The following is a 24582-nucleotide window of genomic DNA, read 5'->3' as shown; positions in this document are numbered from 1 at the left end:
TTGGGAGGACAATGAGAATGTTTGGTGTAGGCTGAGTTATTATTTCCTCACACAACTTTAGAAACAATGATGTTAATTGCAGACAGTTGGGTTTCTTTGAAACCATTCATTTTCGAGGCTCGAACTTTCATCCTTTCATCAAATGAGCATCGTACTTCTTCTATTTGTTTTTCGCTACTTATCTTCTAATGTATTCTGGAGAAGATTATTTTCTCTTTAAAGTTTACTCTCTTCTTATATTTTTGTTGCTCATTTGTTCGAATTATAACTATCAGTACTAGTAAGCGTTTCAAGTATTCTTATCATCTGTGTGTGCATCATAATGTTAATCTCGAATAAAATGTCAGTTTACAAGCCAAATTCTCGTCATTTGCGGGAGGTTTCAATTTTCTGCTTTAATATGAAAAAAAAAGGGCCGGGCTCATCGAATGCTCTGAAATACCTACGGTGAGGCCGCTATTAGTGAAAGAACGTGTCGAGAGTGGTTTTAAGACTTCGAAAACCAGCATGGCGGTGGAAGAGAGAAGGTTTTCCAAGATGCAAAATTGGAGGCATTACTTGATCAAGACTTGTGTCAGACGCAACAAGAATTGGCAGGATCATTGGGAGTGACGCAACAAGCCATTTCGAAACGCCTGAAAGTCATGGGGATGATTCAGAAACAAGAAAATTGGATGCCGTACGAGTTGAAGCCGAAAGATTGTTGCACGGCGTTTGTTTGTTTGTGAACAGCTATTTGCAAGGCAAAGACGGAATGGATTGCTGCATTGCATCGTGACTGAAGACGAAAAATGGGTTCATTACGATAATCCTAAGCACAAAACATCATGGGGATATTCCGTCGATGGCCAAACCTAATATTATTGGTTCCAAGATCATGCTCAGTATTTGGTTGGACCATCTCGGCGTCTTATGTGTATTGTGAGATGTTAAAACTGACTGAAAAAATCACAGGCGATCATTATCGAACGCAATTAATGCCTTTGAGACCAGAATTGAAAGACAAACGGCTGCAATACACCAAGAGACATGATAAAGTGATTTTACAGCATGAGAATGCTCGACTCCATGTTGCGAAAATTCAAATGGGAAGTCCTACCCCACCCGCCGTATTCTCCAGATGTTGCTTTTTCGGACTATCACTTGTTTCGATCAATGGCACAAGGCCTGGCTGATCAGCACTTCCGGTCTTATGAAAAAGAAAAATTGAATCGATTCGTGGATCGCTTCAAAAAATTACCAGTTTTTTCAACGCGGGATTTTTTCTATGTCCAAAAGACGGGAGAAAGTAAAGTGGCCAGCGATGGACCGTACTTTGAATCATAAATGTTTAACCAGTTTATTACAATAACGCCTGGAATTTTGGGAAAAGAACGGCAGAAGCAAAGTTGTAGGCCTATGTAACAGATAATGTAATAATAACCGATCATTTTTATTTTTTACTGAATAAATCGCGAGAAGGATATTCTCGTAAAATCGTAAATTTTATCATACAAGTATAAAATATAGGTAAGCGATGATATTGAAATCTAAATAGTTTTCTAGTTGATTATTTCCTCTCTTTACTGGAATTGATCCAATGAGAACCTATGTCAATAACCGTGATTGTAAACACGATGGTTAAACATAATTTTCACAGCATGTGAAATGGAGAACCTTTAGTAGGGTAGAAGCAGATTATGCTTTTATTTGTTGCTCGCTGGCTAGCCAATCTGATCGCGAATGGTTAATGGAAAATAGTGTGGAAAATCAACATTAGAGGTAACGAAAATATATGTACTTGTTTCAATACAATGAATTTCCCCAATGCACGGATCCCTAGGACATAATTTTAAAAAGGTTTTTTAATCATCTTTTCATTCCAATTCGTCCTGGCAACAAATTTTTGAGCATAATTTTTTTCAGAGATTTATCTACCCAATTGTAAACTAATCAGTTGTCAAATCTGTCACTTACCGATAATTTGACATTGGATGACGAAGTTTTAGCTGCCATATTACTTACTCGAGTAAGATATGAGATTTTCGCACGTCTTATACACTTTTTCTACAATTGTGAATAGCAAGTAAACTTTCACAAAATAGTAATAGCAACGAATTTTAATTGGTCTATCTCTATCACCATTCAGAATGATTCTGCACAGTCTGAATTGTGAGAAATAATTTTAGAGAGGTTTCAACCGTTCAGTATAATATTAGGTAGATACATGGTTTTTCCGCATATATTGTGGAATCTTTCGTTTTGAATGCAAGTTGATAAAAAACTCAACATTGGGATGTACTTTTTGTTCTTCAACAACACGTCAGTTATTCCTGGTGAGAAAAATATGAACCATCCCCATTCAATTTGTACGAAATTTAATAGGTAGACCGTTCCTAAATTGGAATTCCAAATAAAACCGCGAGATTCATAAACAAAAATTAGCCGAACAAAAACTGTATTAACTCTTCCTAACCTCGAGCGAGCAATGGGCTGCTAAAAAATAGGCAATAATTTCTTCATTAAAGCAATTAATGTTAATTATCCTTCGAGGAGAATAATAATTGATTTTAATACTAAAATTATTGATATGCCTTTGGTATTGCTAACTATTACAGTTATTTATTTCTGTGGATGAAACATAGAAATTAATCTATTCATAAATTCTTCGTCTCGGTCTGAGTCACTGCTCATTTTCACAAATTCACATAATCATAATAATTACATGTTTTTATTTCACACTGATGTTTGATGAAAATTTGTTCGACGGTAGAGATGGGATATTCCGAAGTTTCAAGATATCTCGAAAGTTTGACTCACTCGCCTTCAACATCGCGCATAAATTGACTAGCAAAGAAACACGAAAGATCCTACTAAAAGTCAACCAACGAATCACCATATGTTCGTTCTCAGATTCTTTCGAAAAGTTGTACAATCGATAGCTATCTGAAGGCACTCGAGAAGTGGAAAAATCGAAATATGAGAGATGTAGATTTCTTTTTCTGGAGAGAAGTTTCTCTCGATAGTTTCAGCATTTGTTGGACCGTTGAACAATAAAGGCGCGATAGACGGGTTCAATTAGATTTCTGATGAGGAACAATTTGAAGCAAAGGATTGAGTAGAAATACGATATTGTTAGTTTCTTAAAAAAAGGGTTTTTTTAGTTGCGTTAGAAGTTTCGATAGTTTTTGTTAAGATGTCTATAACCATGGTGAGTGCACTCCTCAAATTTTGAATGCAATGACATTCGACCAAATTGAAAATATTAGTTTTAGTTCGTGGCGGCGCCGCAATGTCATACTTGTCATTTCGATCTTTTTCCGTTGATTTTGATTGGATACATTAATTAAAACCCGATACTGACCAATCAAAAGCGATGTGTAACCGAGTATGATCATGCAAAATCGTGAAACAAAACACGTTCACTGGAATGAATTCAAATATTTGTGATAGAGAGAGTTTATTGGTATTTCAATTACAAGAATTACTTCCATAGATCATAGATCTAAAATGAAAGATATACATATAGGTACATAATGGCACAAAACTCGTAAATAATAAATAACAAGAATCTTAATTTATTGATAGCTCTACCTACAGTTGACATAACGAAGCTTAACTAATATTCTCAAAATTGGCAAAACATAAGCTAATCAGTTCATACACCTGGTTTTTAGACAACTTAGTTTTTGTTAGTATGTCTAAAAACATGGTGAATGCACTCGTCAAATTTTGAATGCAATGACATTCGACCAAATTGAAAATATTAGTTTTAGTTCGTGGCGGCGCCGCAATGTCATACTTGTCATTTCGATCTTTTTCCGTTGATTTTGATTGGATACATTAATTAAAACCCGATACTGACCAATCAAGAGCGATGTGTAATCGAGTATGATCGTGCAAAGTCGTGAAACAAAACACGAAACGTTTACTGGAATGAATTCAGATATTTGTAATAGAGAGAGAGAGAGAGAGAGAGAGAGAGAGAGAGAGAGAGAGAGAGAGAGAGAGAGAGAGAGAGAGAGAGAGAGAGAGAGAGAGAGTTTATTGGTATTTCAATTACAGGAATTACTTCCATAGATCATAACTATAATGAAAGATATACATATACGTACATAGTGGCACAAACCTCGTAAATCATAAATAACAAGAATCTTAATTTGTTTATAGCGCTACCTACAGTTGACATAACGAAGCTTAACTAATATTCTCAAAATTGGCAAAACAAAAGCTAATCAGTTCATACACCAGGTTTTTAGACATCTTAGTTTTTGTCTATCGTTTGACAGTTGAGAACGTCAAACTGTGTCGACAGTTCGACAATTTATCATGAATAGTTCAACACCAGAACGATCAGTTTCAAATTCGTGTCAAACACAACAAGAATTGGCAGGATCATTGGGAGTGACGCAACAAGCCATTTCAAAACACCTGAAAATCATGGAAATCATTCAGAAACAAGGAAATTGGGTGGCGTACGAGTTGAAGCCGAGAGGTGTTGAACGGCGTTTGTTTGATTGTGAACAGTCGGAAGAGATTTCTGCATCGCATTGTGACTGAAGAAGAAAAATGGGTTCATTACGATAATCCTAAGCGCAGAAAATCATAGGGATATCCCAGCCATGCTTCCACGTCGACGTCCAAACCGAATATTCACGGTTCCAAGGTCATGCTCAATATTTGGTGGAACCAGCTCGGCGTAGTGTATTGTGAGTTGTTAAAACCGACTGAAGCAACCACAAGCGATTGTTATCGGACTCAATTAATGCGTTTGAGCCAAGAATTTGAAAGATAAACGGTCGCAATACAACGAGAGACATGATAAAGTGATTTTACAGCATGACAATGCTCGATCCCATGTTGCGAAGGTGATCAAGACAAACTTGGAAACGTTGAAATAGGAAGTCCTACCCCACCCGCCGTATTCTCCAGACGTTACTACCTCGTACTATGACTTGTTTCGTTAAATAGCACACGGCCTGGCTCACCAGCACTTCTGGTTTTATGAAGAAGTAAAAAATTGAATCGATTCGTGGATCGTTTTAAAAGATGACTGGTTCCTTTCACGCGGGATTCGTACGTTTCCCGAAAGATGGGAGAAAGTAGTGGCCAGCAATGAACAATACTTTGAAATATAAATGTATAACTAGTTTTCTACTATAAAGACTCGAATTTCTAAAAAAAAAATGGCGGAAGCAAAGTTTTACGTCTATGTATTATTTAGAGTTCTCAAGCTCTTGAAAAACACCCACTGGTCCAATTCCAATTGATAATGCAATTGTTGGAGGTACTCTATTTAGAAGAAATGAATTAGATTAAAATCCGAATCTACCTCCCACCTAAGGTTGATTTTTATGCTTTCCCTTAGGGAATCATAAAATCCAATCGACTTCTCCAGCAACGTCTCTCCGTGATAAACTCCAATCTTCATTAATGTTAATTTCAGCGCATACTCCTCGACCGAAAATAATTGAATTATATAACCAGAATTTCCTACGACGAACTTCAACCTCTCTTGACTAATGAGAAAGTTCAAGTGAAAAAAAAAAAAGAAAATCAACTATCGCAAAAACGTGGAAAATTGAAACGGGAGTTATCAAGACACCGTCAGTGCTGTTCATTACAGAGCAATTTCTTAGGACCTGTTTAATGAGATCGGTAATTTGAATCTCGCCTTCTCCTTTTGGAGGGATGGATGAATGCCTGTCACCCGAATGCGTATTGCGAAAGGTTTCCAGATTTCTTTAATGTTCTTGTGGGCGTGATACATTTTCGAGAATGTGGATTTAGCTCGTTCGTTTTCAACGGTTCGTTATTTAATAGGACGTACCAAAAAATAACTTAACTCATCAATAATTCTTGTACGAAGAATTATTGAGAAAAACTCTCGCACCCGTCGATTTTTAACTTCAAAAGCAATTTATCGTATGCTTTTTTGAATTTGATATTTATCACCCCCTACGCCCCCGCATTTGATCTCTTCAAATGGGAATATATGGATTGTAATAAATCAAATGAAAGGTAATTTGATTACCTATTCAGCGATGTGGATAAAAGTAGAATTGATGTGCCGTTTTTTTTTTTAAATCAGGAAATAAACCACAATTTGTGATTAGAGAGCAACCGCAATCGAGCCATTATTCTTTTAGTATTTATTATTTAGGTAAATCCACGAATCCATGGCTTTTTAATTCCAAAAGCAGGTCTACCTATACTTTTTGGAATTCACGCTCTACATCCATCTACTGTTTTTTTCAAATTGGAATATATGGATTGTGATATATCAAATCAAAGGACATTCAATTGCAAACAGAGCGGTGTGACCGAAAAAATAATTTATAAAGCTATTTTTTTATTACAAAATTAACAATTATTAGTGATTGGTGTCAGGTTTTTATCCTTGAAATGATAAATATTGAGAATTACCCTCCTACCCGCCGATTTCTATTTTCGAAGTTTGAGAAATGCATACAGCTTTGAAGTTGGTTTATACCCCTAAACCTCAACAATTTTTTCTATTGGAAATAACGTCATTCGATTACCAATTCAGTTATGTGAACGAAAATAAAATTTTACTTTGAAATTCTTGCAAAAAAAATGTAACGATGAATAGAAAAATTTGTACACAAGTTAAAAACAGATCGCAAATTAAACAATACACAGATAAGAATGGTGGTGTCGGTTCCACATACATGAAGGTGTTTTTGAAACAAAGTGAGGAGGTTAAGAAGAACTTTGGTTTTTGTTGAAAAAATATTCTTTGGTCATTCTAGCAGATCAAATAAAGATGTAAAAATGAATGGTATCGTTTTAGTTGCTAACAGATCTCTCTAATGCCCGCCACTCACGAAGCGTTTCTTCGAGCGTTTGGTAGCAAGCGTCGAAGAGATTCCAGTCGGGCAGTCAAGTTCATACTCTGATTTACAGTCGTACGGCCGTGTCCCGAGCTGTCTGACTGGAATCTCTTCGACGCTTGCTACCAAACGCTTGAAGAAACGCTTCGTGAGTGGCGGGCATAAGGCGAATAATATCATATTTTCCGAGAATTTTCGATTCGATATGAATCAATTGAGTGAAAAGCAGCGAATAGAAATCTTGGTATTTCTGGGACATGGGAATCGCAAGCGGACCTATGAACAAGTATACAAAATTTTAAATGAGGGTTATCAAGACAGAAATCCTATATAAGTAAGTCTGTCCATTTTATATATCACAATCCATATATTCCTATTTGAAAGAAACAGTTTAGAGATGTGGAGCGTAAATTCAAAAACTTTGCAAAAATACTTGCTTTAAAAATCAATAATCTATAGATAATTATTAGTAAAAGAATAATGGTCTGATTGCAGTTAATCTCTAATCACAAATTGTAAATTATTTTCTAATTTTTCAATAAAAAACGGCACAACCAATTCTACTTTTACTGACATCACTGAATAGGTAATCAAATTAGCTTTCATTTTTTGTATCACAATCCATATATTCCCATTTGAAAAAAATTAAGTAGAGGGGTTCGGGGGTGAGAAATATCAAATTCAAAAAACCAGAGAATGAACCAGAGAACCAGCTACCTCTGGGTAGCTGGTTCTCTCTTTTGGTCCCAATTTCATGCACCTTTGTTTTAAAGCCATGATGAATATTGGGTAGATTAGGAAGTAATACTTTCAGTAAACGTCTCATTTCGTATATTTTTAATTATTGAGGGGAATTATGTATCATATCTATACTTCTCGTTTTTATATCATATATCACGAAACCAATGTGTGATTTTTGTCCATCAACGAAATTAATCGGACAAAAGTATATTTGACCATTCATTATTTATGAGTACACCCAGGGGCGTATTGAGGAGTCTGAAAAGGATAGCTGATAACGCAATGAGATTGTAGGTTCATTTTCACCCGATTTCACCCAATTTATGAAAAAAACACTTAAACGAATATGAGTTATGTGAGAAGTGGAACTATATTTTCCTGTTAATGAAAAATGATACCTATTCATGTTCTTCAAAGATACGAATCACATTATCAGTATGATGAAATTGATTCCAAACTAACTGAACAATTACAATCAAGTAATTTCAATTTGAATTATTGTTTCACGCTACTGTTTTCTACTATAATCCTGAAGTGACTCAATAATTATCCTCAATCAAGAAATATCTGATAGTTCAGTTGCATATTACATTCCAAAATTGATTACCTTTTTACTATACTTGGTACTTTGGCTGGAGAATCGATTAACAATAGTCACCTGAAACAAAAAACATTATTAATATTATGTTTTAAGTTATCATTTGATAATTAATTGATCGATTACAATTGAAGAATTATGAGAAAAATCATTGTTGCGATTCACCATTAAAAATTAGAAATGAATTAAAACATTAGGTAAGGAATAATATATCTTTAGATATGTGTTTACATACATATAACCATAGTAATGTTGCTTGTTCTGATAGCAAGTAATTGCCAAATTCTGAGCAAGGTCAATTCACTCAAAAAGTGGAAAATTGAAAATAGGATAGATGTCGAAATTTCAATGTCTCGAGAGAAATTCCCAATACCGATAGTTCAAACAATCTGGCCGTGGCTCAAGACTGGTTGAATTATTAAAGAACAAATGGCTGATTTGATTAGATTCTTCGAGGGGGACAACTCGAAACTGAAAGTTCAGTATATATAAAAGAACTGATTTCGCGAATTTGCTCGAATAGTTGCATTCCAATTGATTCAATTGATTTTCTTCAATCAAGGTAATAATTCTGCAGACGATAATGAAAACGCCATTCCAAACTGAAGATTAAAATCTAACTCTACAAATTTTCACCGTTCTCGAAAGAACTCTACTCTGATATTATTTCAGTTCAAAGGTTCAATTTGAGACATGTTATCAAACTTGTGATAGAAATGCAGCAATTAATGCGAATATACTATCTCCGTCACCGCATTTTTATCATATCACATTCTGGATTAAATGCACGAGTTTTAGGTCATTGACTCGCTCTGCTCGCCGAAGGGGCTCCGCCCCTTGGACCCCGTCACTATGCCGGTAGATCCTTCACTGGGTATCCGGCTAGAAAATAAAAGCTTTTTTTCCGAAACCTTGTATCGTTAGCTGATTTCAGACGATTCACTCGGTATACTATGCTGGTTCTAGGTTGGAATTCTATATGATTTTTTTCCTAGAATATACCGTTTCGCCCTTGCTCACATGAAAATATTTGATGCAAATCCTAACTTTTCATGACGACAAATCAAGGGCGGTCCTAGCCTTAAATTTTGAGGGGGTTCGCCATTTTGGGCTTCGAGTTTTTCTATGGGACCAAATCCCATATTACACCGATATCAAGCCTAACCTCTCAAAAATATTTATATTTAGATATTCATATGAATATTTATATAAGGCGTACAACTTTGCTTCCGCCGCGGCAACGGCGCGCCGTTTTGCAATAGATGGCTGTAACGGTAAGTGGTAGTAGAAATAAATATAACGTAGATGTCACACAATAAGTTTAGGTATTTGTGAACATAACGCCATCGACATGTTAGTCGATTTGTATCTGCATCATAAAGTTATTCACGATTAGCTGCCATACGTCCCGGTACGCCGGGACATGTCCCGGTTTGGACCATTGAGTCCCCGTGTCCCGGTTAGTTATTCAATTGTCCCGGTCAGTAATTTGACCGTTATGAAATTCATATTTCCTTATATAGTGTAGGTGAGACAAAATTTGTTTTCATGGAATCTCAACGGATTCCAGTAATCATAAATCTGAAATGCTGTTTCCGTTGCTCAAACATTATTTTTCAGAAACCGAAGGATTGAAAATAAAATTATTAAAATTGTTCAAAAGAATAGTCTTATGCAATCACTTTATTTTATATTGAATCCTTAGAGTACCTTAATATTTCCATATAAAATATTTTCGCTGTCAGTGCGGTACTTACTTCGAAGTAAAATAAAGGCGAGTTTTTTTTTAATTCGACAATGAAACTATCGGTTGTCCAGCGCATAGACTTCACAATACTGCTTCCACTTCCGCCGATATGATTTTAATTTCTGTGCATTCTATTGGTCTTAAAATTTTCAAATATTTTTCGATATTTTTTGTAAGGGTCGAACGATGAAAGGTTTTCGTGAGTATGCAGAAACAACTTACAGCAATGTTCTTTCTTATTCTAGAATTCGATGGCTTTCACTAGTTCTAGCTATTGAACGCTTGCTGAAGCTATGGGTGCCATTGAAAAAAAATTTCTTAGCTGAAAAAAAGGCCTTAAAAGCTGTAACCGATTTTTTTTGACTCTTTATTAGAACTTTATACTCTATTTCTACACAGTCAAGCATTTCTGATTGACAAACCGATTGAAAGTATTGAAAAATCATTAATTACTGTTATTAAAGATTAAAGTAAAAATTAATTGAGAGGATAGGTACTAAGAAAGAGTTGAATGGAAGATTACTAAATAACTATTTCGGAAACCAAACAAGACAAGTCTACAGGGTGGCCACTTTTTTAATGGGTTTGTATTGGTAGCTTTTAAGCCATAAGAGTTAGAAGGTCGGTCAAATGGAGAAAAAATTGCATGCATAGAAGCATTATAAAGCAGTTCAAACAAATCGAGATTATCAGGGCCGGTTATTGAGATATCATAAAAAAAGTAAATTATGTCATTTTGATTTTTCTTTTTTTCCCACTTTATTTAAAATATTATCAAAAAATGTTACATGAATTTTTTATTCGACAGTAAATTATCCTCAATTTGACGTATTCAGATTTCGTATCCAGCGTTTCGAACTCTCTGGGACACCCTCAACCTCATTTTTTTCAATACGGACCTGCATATTTTATGACATTTTTCGAAATAACTTTTAACGCTGAATTCAACGATATATCACACAATGTCATTCAAAGTTGATTTTCAGATGATTTTGACCCTCATCCAAATTTAATGGTGTGTATGTAAGAAAAAATAAGTTTATTAACGATATCAATGTTCTGACCCAAATTCAATCGAACCCAGAAAAAAATCGAGAACTGTGGCCAGTGAATGGAATTTTTCAAAAACTGCTGTTAATAAAATAGTCAACAGACGCGAATACAATGATTTCAAATTTGAATACCAAGCCTTGCACAAATTATATCGTAATGATCTCAAAATAAAGTTCGATTCTGTAATTTGTTTCAACGGAACAAATGACAAATACAACAATAGTGATACCTCGCGAGAAAATTGAGAATGTTTCGAAAGGTATTCAAGGAGACCAAACAAGCAAATGTATAAGAAGTATGGGTTCCAGAACCGTAAAGTGTACCTATTTTACAAAATGGTGGACATTTCAAACACTTACTTCATTAATTTTCATTTACTTTCGAATAATCATCTGATTTTTCTTTCGTTAAATGATACTTTCGTTTAATTATTATGAATTGAAATATTTAAATGATTATTATAAAAGAAGAACCAAGAAACCAGTATACTGGTTTCTTGCTTTGATTCTAATATGTTCCATTTAGTTCAAGATGGGTAAGTTGACTTTCTTATCGAAATTTATTGCATATTGCATGTTGCCAATTAAACTGAATAAAGGTAATACAGATCCGACCCAAAGAAAATTGGATAAGGGTCAAAATTACCTGAAAATCTACTTTGAATGATATATCGTTGAATTCAGCGTTAAAAGTTATTTCGAAAAATGTCATAAAATATGCAGGTCCGTATTGAAAAAATTGAGGTTGAGGGTGTCCCAGAGAGTACGAAACGTTGGAAACGAAATCTGATTACGTCAAATTGAGGATAATTTACTGTCGAATAAAAAATTTCTGTGACATTTTTTGATGATATTTGAAATAAAGTGGGAAAAAAAGAAAAATCAAAATGACATAATTTACTTTTCTTATATCTCAATAATAATGCTTCTATGCATGCAACTTTTTTTCCATTTGACCGACTTTCTAACTCTTATGGTTTAAAAGTTACCAATACAATCCCATTAAAAAAGTGGCCACCCTGTAGACTTGTCATGTTATGAGTTTCCATACAGTTTTATAATACGTCATAATCTCAAACAATTTATTAATATGAATTTCTACCAAGTAAAGACCGATCCCATCAAGAAGATCTGGGCATACTGGCAACGTTGCAGATTATTTGGCATTTGACAGACGTTACGTAAAGAACATAATTGCCGCCACCGGATGTAAACAATGAATAAAATAGTAGTTTTTGACGAGAAAAAGCCATTTTTTTTTAGGGAAAAGCTTGAAATGTGATTAATTAATCATTTCTAACGAGAATCAGTTGATAAAATACAAGAAAACTAGCTATTAATGTGGATAACCTTACCTTCATCAAGCCAATTTTACAAATTTTTAAAAAAAACCAGCAGGATTGAGGAATTTATGTCACCGGATTCGTGATCTAATACCCAAAATTAGTAAGTAAGCAAAATTTCATCACTTTTGAATCATTATCAAAATTAATTCTATATAGTAAACATTCACCTGTTTTTCTTTTCAGAAGATGGATTATTATACAGGATTTGGATGGATAATTATACAGGATTTTTATTTGTGGAATATCAATTAGAAATATCTAGAGATGTTGGACCAATTCAAGTCTGAAAATTGAGATTAAAGCTTCAAATTATTAACTAATTTGTAAAGAAATACACAATATTTGATCAACTATTATATAGGGTGTATATATTTGAAGTAGTAATTAGTCATTTTTGGAGAAATGAGACATTTTGAAATCTGAAATTCTCATTTCTCTAGAAATGGCAATTTCTTTCTTATTTAAAAAATTTGGGAAAAATGCATAATCAAAATGTGAGAGTTATTATCAGTCAATAGAAATACTACCTGAAATAAAGAAACTGCATTCAATGTTTATTTTCAGTTTTGACAAATATTGAATTTACATAATCATTCGATAAGATCTATGAAAAGACCTACAGTGAAATGTTGTTTTAGGAATATTCAGTATAGCTGTAATAAACAAACTGAAAAGAGGCAGAATGAATAATAGATCTACCTTTCGGATACCCATATCTGAGAAATCAGGTTATAAGAAGTCCCTCATTTCCAAGGTTTATCAATACATTTTTCAGTTGAGCAGCAAATTATTCTTCTATTCCATATTTTGTGAAGAAATACAATATAATTGAACAATTTGAAGGACCTATTGGAAATTCCTGACGAACTAAGGAGTTTTTTAGTATCTGAAGATTGTATTGATGCTATGTTATAGAACGAGACTTGTGGCTCTGGGTTTTACTCAGAAGTGAATTAAACAGGGCAATTTATGTCCTATATAGTAAATAAAATTTTGATAGATAAAAGTTTCAAAAGATCAACAATTGATCATAGTATTTACATAAATCAAAAAATAACTGGCTTACTATTGTTGCATTGTACATGGATGACTTTTTTGTTTTAACTAATGTTAATTCTGAATGAATTTTCTGATAGAAAATTTTATGATAAAGAAATTAGGGGAAGCTAAAAAATGATTAGGGATGAATATTACTAGAAATTATGGAAAAGGTAGTAAAGCTATCGATTATATTCTTCAAATATGTATTGCAATAATTCAACATGTCTGATTGTGAACATGTGAAAACTAAATTGAATTTTGATTCAACAAAAGAGAGTTGTAATGATGAACCATATAAGAAATTAATAGGTTTATTAATATCTTCAGCAGTATTAACTAGTCCTGATATAGCATACTCTGTTAATTTCTTGAGTCAATTTAATAATGATCTCATTGTTGAACACTGGAAAAGTGCAAAATTCATTTCAAGATACAAAGATAATTGTTCAATTTTTACTTCAGTCAAAAGGAACTGAGTATTTGAAATCGGTACTAAAATTGTATCGGCCAATACTATTGACCCATATGGGTCAATAACTACATTGACTTGATTTTTTCAAATGTTAACTTTGGATCTGAATCAATGAATAATTTAATTCTTACCAAAATGAAAAGCAATGAATAAATCAGTAGGATAGCATTTTTGAAATGGCCATATAGCACCTATTCCTATAACGATTAAAAGATTGGAAACTTTAGTGAACAAATAGGTAGGTATCAACATTTTTATACAAATTTGATCATTCATTCATGACATGGAAATTTTCAATAAATAGTTGCTTTTTAAAGTATTTTATACCTTCATTGAATTGCTGGAAAATTGATACCAATTTCGAAAGTGACTGCCATGTTAAATTCTTCATATACTGAATGATCCTTCAAAATTTATTTCTGTCGTAACATTTTGACTAGTATTTCAACTGATATATTCCATACGTCATTGAAATCAATATTTTCAAAGTACTATTCGAAAGACTTATAATGGAATTTAGAAAAATATGTCTTTCTCAATTTCATAGTCATATATGATATGATGCATAAGTCCAAATTTAATTAATTCACATCTAAAGTGAATGTTATTTTTAGAAATATTCAGTATAGCTATAATAAACCAACTAAAAAGAGACATAATGAATAGACTTGCCTTTCAAATACCCATGGCCTATGTTACCTCATAAGCAATTACCTACAATATCTTATCTTGGTGAAACCTTTTTGAGAAATCAGGTGATAAGTTTGAGAGTCTCTAATTTCCAAGGCTTATTAATACATGTTTCAGTTGAGCGGAATATAATATAACAGGGTATATATAGTTGAAATTATTAGTATGAAAGAGTTGACTTATTCATTATAAATTCAACAGCACTGCACTCAAATTCTTCAAAAACGGGGTCACTTATATTTTTGCACTCCTCTGTCGTAAAAGTGTATATTTTAGATATTCAAAAAACTCATGGAAACTTTTGACTGTTATCTGACTAACTTGGCTCTTTTTTTTCCAGTAATAAAGCCAATTGTGAATTATCTATAAGGAGTCTTTCTATCTGTTTAATACTGTTTCATAGTAGCATAACTTTTACTCCAATCCAAGACTGAATTGATGAATGAAGCTTCTGTTCTCTTTGGTAGTTCCATCTTCTGTCGCAATAAATTCAAATTCTCACGAAAGGAAATGTAGTTTTATAGATTGTGGAAAATAAACGAAAAATTCCTGAAATAAAGTAACATTCATCCAATTAATTCCAAATAATACAAACCCTTCAAACAAACCTGAATTGAGGAAAATGCATTCGATGATATAAATGTTCATTTCCAAATTTTGACAAATATCTATCGAATTTTTGATTCGCCGTAGACTTTGCATTTTATCTGTCGGCATTTATTTAAATATTGAATAACAATTTTGGAAACTGCAAACTTTTTCAAGAACTTTCATATATCGAAATGGAATATTTATTATTAACATGACACTGACAGCCAAATTGTCCACAGATACCACAGAAATATGGGACTTGAAATGTCAAAATGATCCGAAACACCCCGTATACTCGAAAACCGCGGGGAGAATCGAAGGTTTGGGATTTTTCCCGGGATCTCCAGACGATTTTGAGGGGGGTCTTATTCTTGTCATTTTTGCTCTAGATGGTCCCGTTTGGGCTGTGATTTTACGTTTAAAGTTTGACGTATATGTGCAAGCGGTTTTATATATACTTAGATTCTTTCTTTAATTATCAACATAATGAAATCCTTGAAATTCAAATCGGACCAAGTTTGGCATCCGAAATGAAAGTTGGATACAAACAGTCACGATGTTATGATTGTAATGAGATAATATCAATATTTAGCTAAAAAGAGTAAACTTTGTACCAAAAACGCGAATGGATGGTAAGTTGCTGCCTAATAAAAATATACGTAACTGGTCTGAGCAAAGACCAAGTTGCAATTCGTTAGTGCCACTTCAACCAGCTCTGAAACTTCACAGGATCCACTACGTTGTTGAGAAATACCTAGGCCAAGTGATTATCGCACTTGTTCAAAATAAAAGAGTAATTGCTTTTATGCAGGAAAAAACCTTTGGAATATTCAAGAAAGAATATCATAATACCGAAATTTTCAGTTTTCAGTTTCAGTGCATGATCTAGCGCCGAAAAGCTTCTGAAGTCAAGGCAGTGTATTTCTCGAATTTTCACTTTTTAGTTATGGATCTTTAATATGTATTTTTTATTTTTATTTAATAATTACACCATTCTACAGCCTTTGTCAATAACAAAATGGAAAACAAATATAAAATAAATGAAACAATGAAAATAAAGAACATAAGAACACCCAAATCAGTTGGATCTATTAAAAATAACCCCATTCATTGGAATTATGTCATGTTGAAAAAACCAGCATTTTGGCATTTCAGGAAAAGGTTCGCTTGAGAAATTTCAAATGTGCTCAACCTCAGCCATATAAATATACATGAAAAAGCCTTAATGTGATACATGGTAATTATTTTCGGTCAAAATGGGATGATGTGTGTGTGTAAAAACGATTAAGGTAAAATATGAGATTTAATAACGTGCGAGAAAACAGTCAATCAACAAACGAAAGAAAAAACGGAAACGTTGTAAAACCACTTGCCGAACGAAAATTCCGTGATTACATACTATAACTCCACTTTAATTACTTTTTTCGCAGATATAATTGGTCCTTTCTCCCCCGTGCCGGAAGGAATGGTAGACAGAAATGGATTATGAAAAATGATGTGTAAATTAATTAGCTGAAACGTCGTATACCGTCCGAACAGCAGCCCTGTTAGCAAGCACGGAAACCGACAGCAAAAAATGTCGAAACCAACGAGCCAGAATCAACCGGCTCTCGCGATATCCATTACCAGGGAGTTTCCTGCAATCCCAATCTTTCTTCTCGACCCTTTATTTTTCAAACGCCTGGAAATAATTCATCAAGTGCTGCCATATAGCTGCTAACCGCTGTAACCGCCGCTGTTACGCCAAATCGTTATTTCCTGGTAACAAAATGCTGCGAAAATGCTTTTCGAAGTGTTTGTGTTATTTGAATATGGTACCATTTTTCTAAGCTATACGATCGGTAATCGATGCATACTTTTTTCCACTATTGAATTACTGAGCCATATCTATAAATAAAAAGAAGGAAAACCTGTTACTTGCGAAAAATGGAGCAAATCCTTCTATCGGTATCAAACAAAAATAAGCAAAACCTTTCACTTTAATGTAAAATGTAATTATTAATAAAAGTCACCATTTACTTTGAGTTTGAAGCAACAATGATACATCTATTCAGTGGCAGATTATTTGTTGAAGAGAAAGGTTATGTTGTTATTAGTAGTGCAATACCTATGGCTGATGAAGTTAACAATAAAACGGTCAAGTTTAACAAAGAGCGTAAAACTACACAAACCAAAAACTTCAAAATGTTGTTTCGCTTTGAACCAAATATTTTACAATGATTAACAAACTACTTTTTAGTTTGCGAGTCCCGAGGTTTGTTCTCTCCTCGGAATAATAAATGTAGGTATGCTTGCTATATCTAGCTAATCCAGGGGTATCAAAATGGAATATGAGAGGAACTAGGGGTACCACAAAGTACGGTGTCACTAACCGCTAGTTCTGTTGTTTATAAACTCATTGAGAAGGCCGATCAGTGGATAAAATTTCCTACTTCCCCTGATAAAAATGTGCAGTCTAAGGGATTATGGCAATACAAGTAAGGCGCACAAACTACTTTCATTGGCCCAGAACCTATCTGTGGTATAAGCAAAGTTTCTTTTAAACATAGATTGAAAGTGTGCTCAACGAAAAATGTATTCTATTCCATAAAAGAATTTTTAGATTTGGAATTTTAGATTTTAATGCACTTATTATCTGTAAGCCAGTTGCCATTGTAGTTTTTATTGTGACTTATTATTGTGATGTATTGAATTTTTTATTTCTTTTTAAATATTTAACTTCAACGCACCTTGTAAGCTATTGAAGGTTAATTCGATTTATTTGTGATGTTGAAGAGCAAATAAATTCTATTCTTTTCTATTCTATAGGAGAATATACTTGGAATTCACGGCTTGGCTTGATATTCAAGCTACTTGACCCAAGCTCAAACTCAAGTAGCTTGAGCTTGACTTGAAATCAACTCAATTCAAGTCAAGTAGTAGTTTTTGAATATCAAGTAAGTACTTAATTATTAAGTACTTGACTTAACATTGAAAAACTACTACTTGAATTGAAATTGAGTTGATTTCAAGTCAAGCTCAAGCTACTTGAGTTTGAGCTTGAGTCAAGTAGCTTGAATATCAAGCCAAGCCGTGAATCCCTAAAATATACCTTCAAGAAAGAGTTTCAGGAGAAGGAAAACACTTTGGCGAAATCTTCCTGGGTTTGATTATTCTAAAGAGTTTCTTCGTAACGTTGATCCAAGAGACTTGTAGAAGTGAGGAAGTAATCCCATATAATGGAGTTCATCAGAATTCCTTCGAACTGGATCGTGATCTGTAGATAACTACGACCAATGGCGAAAACAGCTCTGATGGGGGCACAATAGACCTTAAGGTCACGCTGCAATAAAATCCCCATAAATCTACAATCCACATCGAAGATCAGATTTTTTTTGGTGGATAGGTGAACAGGTAGCACATATCGAGGCAAATTGGCACTAGTGTATCTTACATGAAACAATAGCACAAACAATCACTAAGACATAATTGCTTGACACATCCAATTATTTGTCTTGGACGTAAAGGTCATCTACTGAGGTTGGATAGGCTGATGATAAGAGTTCTTCTTAACGGCGGTTATAGTGATCTGAAAGAGCATAAGCACAAAATAGCCCTAGTTGTCAAAGATGGGTGCAGGCTATGCAGGAATTCCCAGCAAACTTCATTTGAAAGCTGGATCTACTGAGGGAGTTTTAAGCTATCATTTGAGGTATGTCCCAATACAACAGTTGCAACAGCACAGTGCTTAATCTCCTCAAGTGCTATGTTCCACGCGATGTTTTTGTTTCTATCTCTTTGTCGTTATTTTGCCGAGAGAAAACCTTCGAATAGCATTAATGAATTACGAACAAAAAAATTAATTTTGATCTCGAAAATTACAGTTATTATTAATAATGTTTTTTACGAAGAGCCAGAAAACAGATCATCTAAAAATGTACGTTTATCTACTCCTATTGAATTATATATTCATTATACAACTGCTTTTGAGCAATTAATAGCATCTGTTAACAAACAGCGTGAGTTATAATAACTCACTACTACAACTCACTATAATAAATCGGAAAAGATGGATCTGTGCTTCTATACTTCTCTGCTCCTAATCGATTGGCCGAGAGGGAACATTCCATTATTGTTATTGAGGGGAGGAATGTCCGAGGGAATGTCACTTTAATAATTTTGACGTTTTCAAATTAAGTTGATATCTAATTATTGTGAATGTTTTGCTGAAAACGATTAATTCAGACAGTGAAGATGATATATTTTATATACAAAAGAGAAACAGCTAATGTTACCATACAGAATTACTCGCCCGAAAAAAATATGAAGGAGAAATTTTCAAGATATGTGTAGCAGTAAGTCATCGTTTACAGGGAACTATTGAGGGTTTTCAATAAAGTTCTATCTCTGTACTAGATTCGAGCTAGCAGAAGCTAGTTCGAGTGTGATTGTCGACACTAAGTTTCCATCTATCTTGTACTCGGGATCGAGCACAAATGTTGACTTTCCATTCCTTCTATCTAAGTGTCTATATTCTAAGGCTGTATTTTTTTCTTAGTATTTATTGATATAGTCGTAGATAAAGTATAGTATTCAACTTGCGGTAATGGTCATAACTCACTTGATGAATTACAGCACTCGCCTGCGGCTCGTGCTGCAAACTTCATCTGCGTGAGTTATGACCTACATTACCGCTCGTTGAATAATATACTATTTATAACTTGTCAATCGTAAAGGAGTAGTAATATTATTATTTCAGATGATACATATAACATATCCATTGTTATGAGTTATAGTTTGGAATTTATTTTCACCCCATTTCGTGATAAGATTACAAAAGTTTTTCTATGTATCTGAACTCCAGGGTTTATTACTTCAAATAACGAATCTTTCGAAGAAATAAATATCCCACTTAGCCAAGTGGTGGACCACTGGGTATATGGCGAGTGTTCAATCCCTAAGGGACAATATATCTTTTCAGAATTTTCTTCGATAAGTTGATTTATTGGATACGAAAGGAAAAGTGGAAAGGGAAAATGGTGAAATATTTCATTGAATGAAGGATTTCTGGAATTCACGTCGCTAAAAAATGATAACTCTTTAGAAACATTTTAAGGAAGCTCTTTTACAAATAATGAGTGAAGTTTTTATTATACAGGGTTAGAACAATTTAGAGGGGCACTACAGGGATATCGGAAACCGTTAGAGATGCCAGAGTGGCTTGAAGTTGCGTTATTTTGGGATAAGTGTGTTGGTGTTAACAGATCAAAAATATCTCCAATGGTTTCAGAGATATCTCGAAAAATCGAGATTTTCTTTGTTCTGTATAACTCGTTTGTTTTTCGAGATAACTTCACGAAATTCGGTTTATAGCCATTATCCAATATAAATATTCTAATTGTGTTGTCAGTTTTTTTCTTTTTTTCATTGTTTCAGATACGCAATAATCAATTTTTTTTTTCTGGACGCCATATTGGTTCTCCTTATGAGGTGATAAAGAAAAAAATTACGAATTCAACAAGGTATCACACTCTACAAAAACATAGCTTAAAATTGGCAAGGTCTATGGAAATTGTTCTACATAATTTGAAAAATTCAAGTGATGGTTTCACATAACAACTTTCAACTAAGTTATTTGACAATTCTGTATGTATTTTCGTAACAATACCGTTTTAAGAGTTCTGTCAGTGCATTTGCATAAATGACAGAATTCTAAAATAACTTTTGTTAACAGTTGGTTTGTGAAACCATTATGTAGAACAATTTCTACAGACATTGCCAGTTGTACGCTATGTAGAGTGTTGGTATCAGCATGATTATGTTCTTTATGGTGGTTTCACATAACAACTGAATGAAGTGGCCAGTTTTTCGACAATTCTGGCACCAGCCTACTACTTAAAAAAAATATAAAAAGGAAATTTGCGTAGCTAGACTTGATATTTTTGTAGAGTGTGATACATTGTTCAATTGGTAATTATTGATTATTATCACCTCATAAGGAGATCCAATATGGCGGCCATAAGAAGAAAAAATTGACTAACACGTCTCTGAAACAATGGAAAACAAAGAAATCTGACGATACCATTAGAATCTTTATATAGCATGATGGCTACCGAATTTTGTCAAGTTATCTCCAGAAACAAATGAGTTATACAGAAAAAAAGAAAATCTAGATTTTTTTTTCGAGAACCATTGGAGATATTTTGGATCTGTTAACACCAACACGCTAATCCCTAAATAACGCATTTTTTTTGTAATGCTAGCATTGCTAGCCACCCTGTATTTCTAACGGTTTTCGATATCCCTGTAGTGCACCTCTGAACAGTTCTATTTCTGTATAAAGGTACCATAGTATAAGGAAAGGATAGTAAGCCAGTGTAGTGTTTTTTTCGATTTTGTTGATGTTGAGCGCCATCTAGTTGTTCTCACGTTTTACTCGAATTTTACTGTCAAAAATTGGTCCGTAAAGTGGAGCCCTCTGAAAAAATCGCTGTAATTTTGGAGAACTAAAATATTCGAAATAGAGTGGTCAGAAGATTTCTATACAGTAGAACCCCGATTATCCGTGCCAGTCGGGACCGAGCCTTCGCCGGATAATCGAAAACACGGATAATCCAAAGACCTTGTTTTAATTTTTCAATCATTTATTTAGACAAAGCCATGTGTAAAACAAAGAAAAAAAACGTTATGCTAGATACATGTAACAAAAAATAACAGTTTCAATATTTATACATAATGTCTAAACGTACATTGAACAATGTATATATGTATGTCACATTGAAAAATCACTTGAAAAAATCACTAATTTTTGTTTGTTTTTGGGATTCGTAAATTTTAGACTTTATAATCTCCTTCATTTTTCTAAGCTGAAGCTCAAGAATATCATCAATTCCAGGCTGATCTCCAAAATATTGGATAAGTAAATTTACTGCATCCCCTGCTTCTCGATGACTTATTTTTTTTACGCAATTATTTTCATCGTCATCACTATTTTCATCAGAGGTTTCTGCGGACGTCTGATTATTCAAATAATCAACATCTACAATCTGATAACCTTTTTCTTCTTCATCACAATCTATCCATTCCTGAATTTCTCCTTTGTCTATTTCTTCCAAACCTTTGATATGGGAAGCTATAGATGTTATGTCTCCGACTGATAACTCACCTTCATTTAAGTCATTATCGTCTTCAATACCTTTCTCATCTGATATATCTTCTAAAGTCATTATTTTATAAAATGCTTTTTTAATTGTAGACGCTTTCACTTCACTCCAGGCGCGAGCTACAGCATAAATTGCTTCTTTCAAATTAAGACGTTTCCAAAACTCCATAAAGTCACATTCTCCCAACATTTGAAGCATAAGATCTTTTCTATAAAGCCTTTTCATTGTCTCTATAACGCCTTGGTCCATTGGCTGGGCAATAGATGTTACATTCGGAGGAAAATATGCTGCAAATATGTTCCCATCTGCTGACTTCAGTTGTTCAACATCAGGATGCGATGGTGCATTATCCAGTAACAGTACAGCCTTGGGAGGAAGATTATTTTCTTGCAAATAATCTCCAACTTGAGGTATAAATTTTTCGAAAAACCACTTTTTAAAAATTACTCTATCCATCCAAGCTGCCTTTTGATTATAATAATCAACAGGCAATGTTTTTACATTTTTAAAAGCCCTTGGATTTTTGGATTTTCCGATGACTGCTAACTTAAGCTTATGAGTTCCTGATGCATTTGCACAGCATAAAACTGTTACACGGTCTTTGCTTACTTTGAAACCTGGTGCGCTACTTTCTGAGCCTGCAGCAAGTGTTCGTCGCGGCATTGCTTTCCAATAAAGTCCAGTTTCATCTCCATTATAGACTTGCTCAGGTCTCAAGTCGTGCTCCTTTATAAGATTTTCCAAATCATAGCAAAATTCAACCATGGCGACATTATCTGCACTTAATTTTTCCCCTTGAACAGCTAATTCTCGTATTCCATGACGTTTTTTAAACCTGTATAGCCAACCAGAGGATGCTGAGAAGTTTCCTTCAATTTTCAACTCCTTGTGGAACATTTCAGCTTGCCTAGCACACATATGTCCTGATATTGGAACACCTTCTGATCTTTTCTGCAAGAACCACCTGGTCATAGCGTCGTCAAGCTCTCGGAATGTAGACCCTTTTAGAGATTTCCTGTCCGAAATAGCTTTTGCACTATCAGCTTTTGCTACAAAGCTCTGTAATTCGGCTTTCTTCTTTATAATGTCACGAACCGTTTGTTTTCCAATGTTATATGTTGTAGCCAACACAGCAACACTTGTGTTCTTTTCAAATCGTTTCAAAATTTCCATTTTTTGTTCAATAGTTAAAACATTGCGCTTACGCTTTTGATTAACACCGGTACGCTGCATTTTGTGTTCGCGTTTAAACGAGTCAGACGGAAGTAGCGTCAGTGGCGAAACTAATAAGTGAATACATAAATAGGGGATTCCCCGAGTCGAACACGTGTCGTGCCAACCTCTGCTGCACTTGTCAGAATGCCGCACGGAGAATCCGCCGCCCGGATAAAGCGCGCACGGATAATCGAGGTTCTACTGTATTTTGATATTTTTTCTGCTCTGTAATAAGCATTTACGCCAGTAGCGTGTATTTGTGATAACTCAATAATAACATAAAAATTGTTGGCAATGTCATTCGACCCCTTTTCAACCACGCCACTGAATGATCGTATTATTTCTGCGCCATCTATAGCTCATGATTCAGCGCTATCTATTATCGAGTTACTTCTCCAAATCCAAATCCAACTACAGTAGCGACCCCTGGTGACTATTTCCTTGCCGTCAAACGACGGTTGGCTTACTATCCTTTCCTTGTACTATGATATTACCATACAACATATACACTATGTCTGTAAAGTATGGTACAAATTCAGTTTTAGCTAAACAGACCATTTTAAAAAAATAATCCTGAAACACATCTATTTTTTATTTTAATTAACCGTATTTTAAAATGATAATCTAATATACGGAGCGAATTACTTTCGAGTAATGACGTCACCATAATTTTTTTAAATGGACTCCCCCATTTTGTCTCAATTTTCCGATTACTCTAGTTAAGCTGGTTCCAAAAATCACATGTATCACATCTTGATTCCATTTGGTACAGGGAGGACAAGAATACAATAGTTTTCTTTGCGCTCATAAAGTAACGCGTAACATTCTTTATTAGTTAAATTAACAATATTATCAAAAATACTTATTGTCTAGCGGCAATAAACAAATAATGACATTCCACAAAAAACTAGACGACTATGTTTTTTTTAATTGATAAAAAATAATGTATTTCATTCTGTCTGCTAGACCACAAGTACAAAACATATTTGAAAACAGCTCATTTTTATTAATCTAACAATGTAACAAACTAGAAGGTGTTTCATTCAAACCAATTGCCACTAGACAATAAGTATTTTTGATAATATTGTTAATTTAACTAGTAAAGAATGTTACG

The 24582-nt window shown here is 34.0% G+C and overlaps 2 protein-coding genes across 4 annotated transcripts in view; both read right to left on the bottom strand.

The window, feature by feature from the left end:
• Positions 1-24582, bottom strand: part of LOC123673868 (midkine-like) — a 167452-nt gene that overhangs the window by 118649 nt on the left and 24221 nt on the right. The window contains exon 2 of one of the 3 annotated variants that reach the window (XM_045608593.1): positions 8182-8232. The exons of the other annotated variants lie outside the window; for them this stretch is intronic. The gene's annotated coding sequence lies outside the window, so the exon portion shown is untranslated. The remainder of the gene's footprint in view (positions 1-8181; positions 8233-24582) is intronic. 3 annotated transcript variants of the gene reach the window in all.
• LOC123672227 (jerky protein homolog-like) lies at positions 21876-23486 on the bottom strand. The gene has a single exon (XM_045606241.1). It carries the CDS (start codon positions 23484-23486, stop codon positions 21876-21878), a length of 1611 nt encoding a protein of 536 aa, XP_045462197.1.

The sequence above is a fragment of the Harmonia axyridis genome, chromosome 2, assembly GCF_914767665.1.
Source record: "Harmonia axyridis chromosome 2, icHarAxyr1.1, whole genome shotgun sequence".
Taxonomy (NCBI): domain Eukaryota; kingdom Metazoa; phylum Arthropoda; class Insecta; order Coleoptera; family Coccinellidae; genus Harmonia; species Harmonia axyridis.
Note: the sequence above shows the minus strand (reverse complement) of the source record. Positions and strands in the feature narration are given on the sequence as shown.

What these genes read in the sequence shown, in the direction of transcription:
- LOC123672227 (XM_045606241.1), bottom strand. Translation starts at nt 23,486, where the DNA reads ATGCAGCGTACCGGTGTTAATCAAAAGCGTAAGCGCAATGTTTTAACT.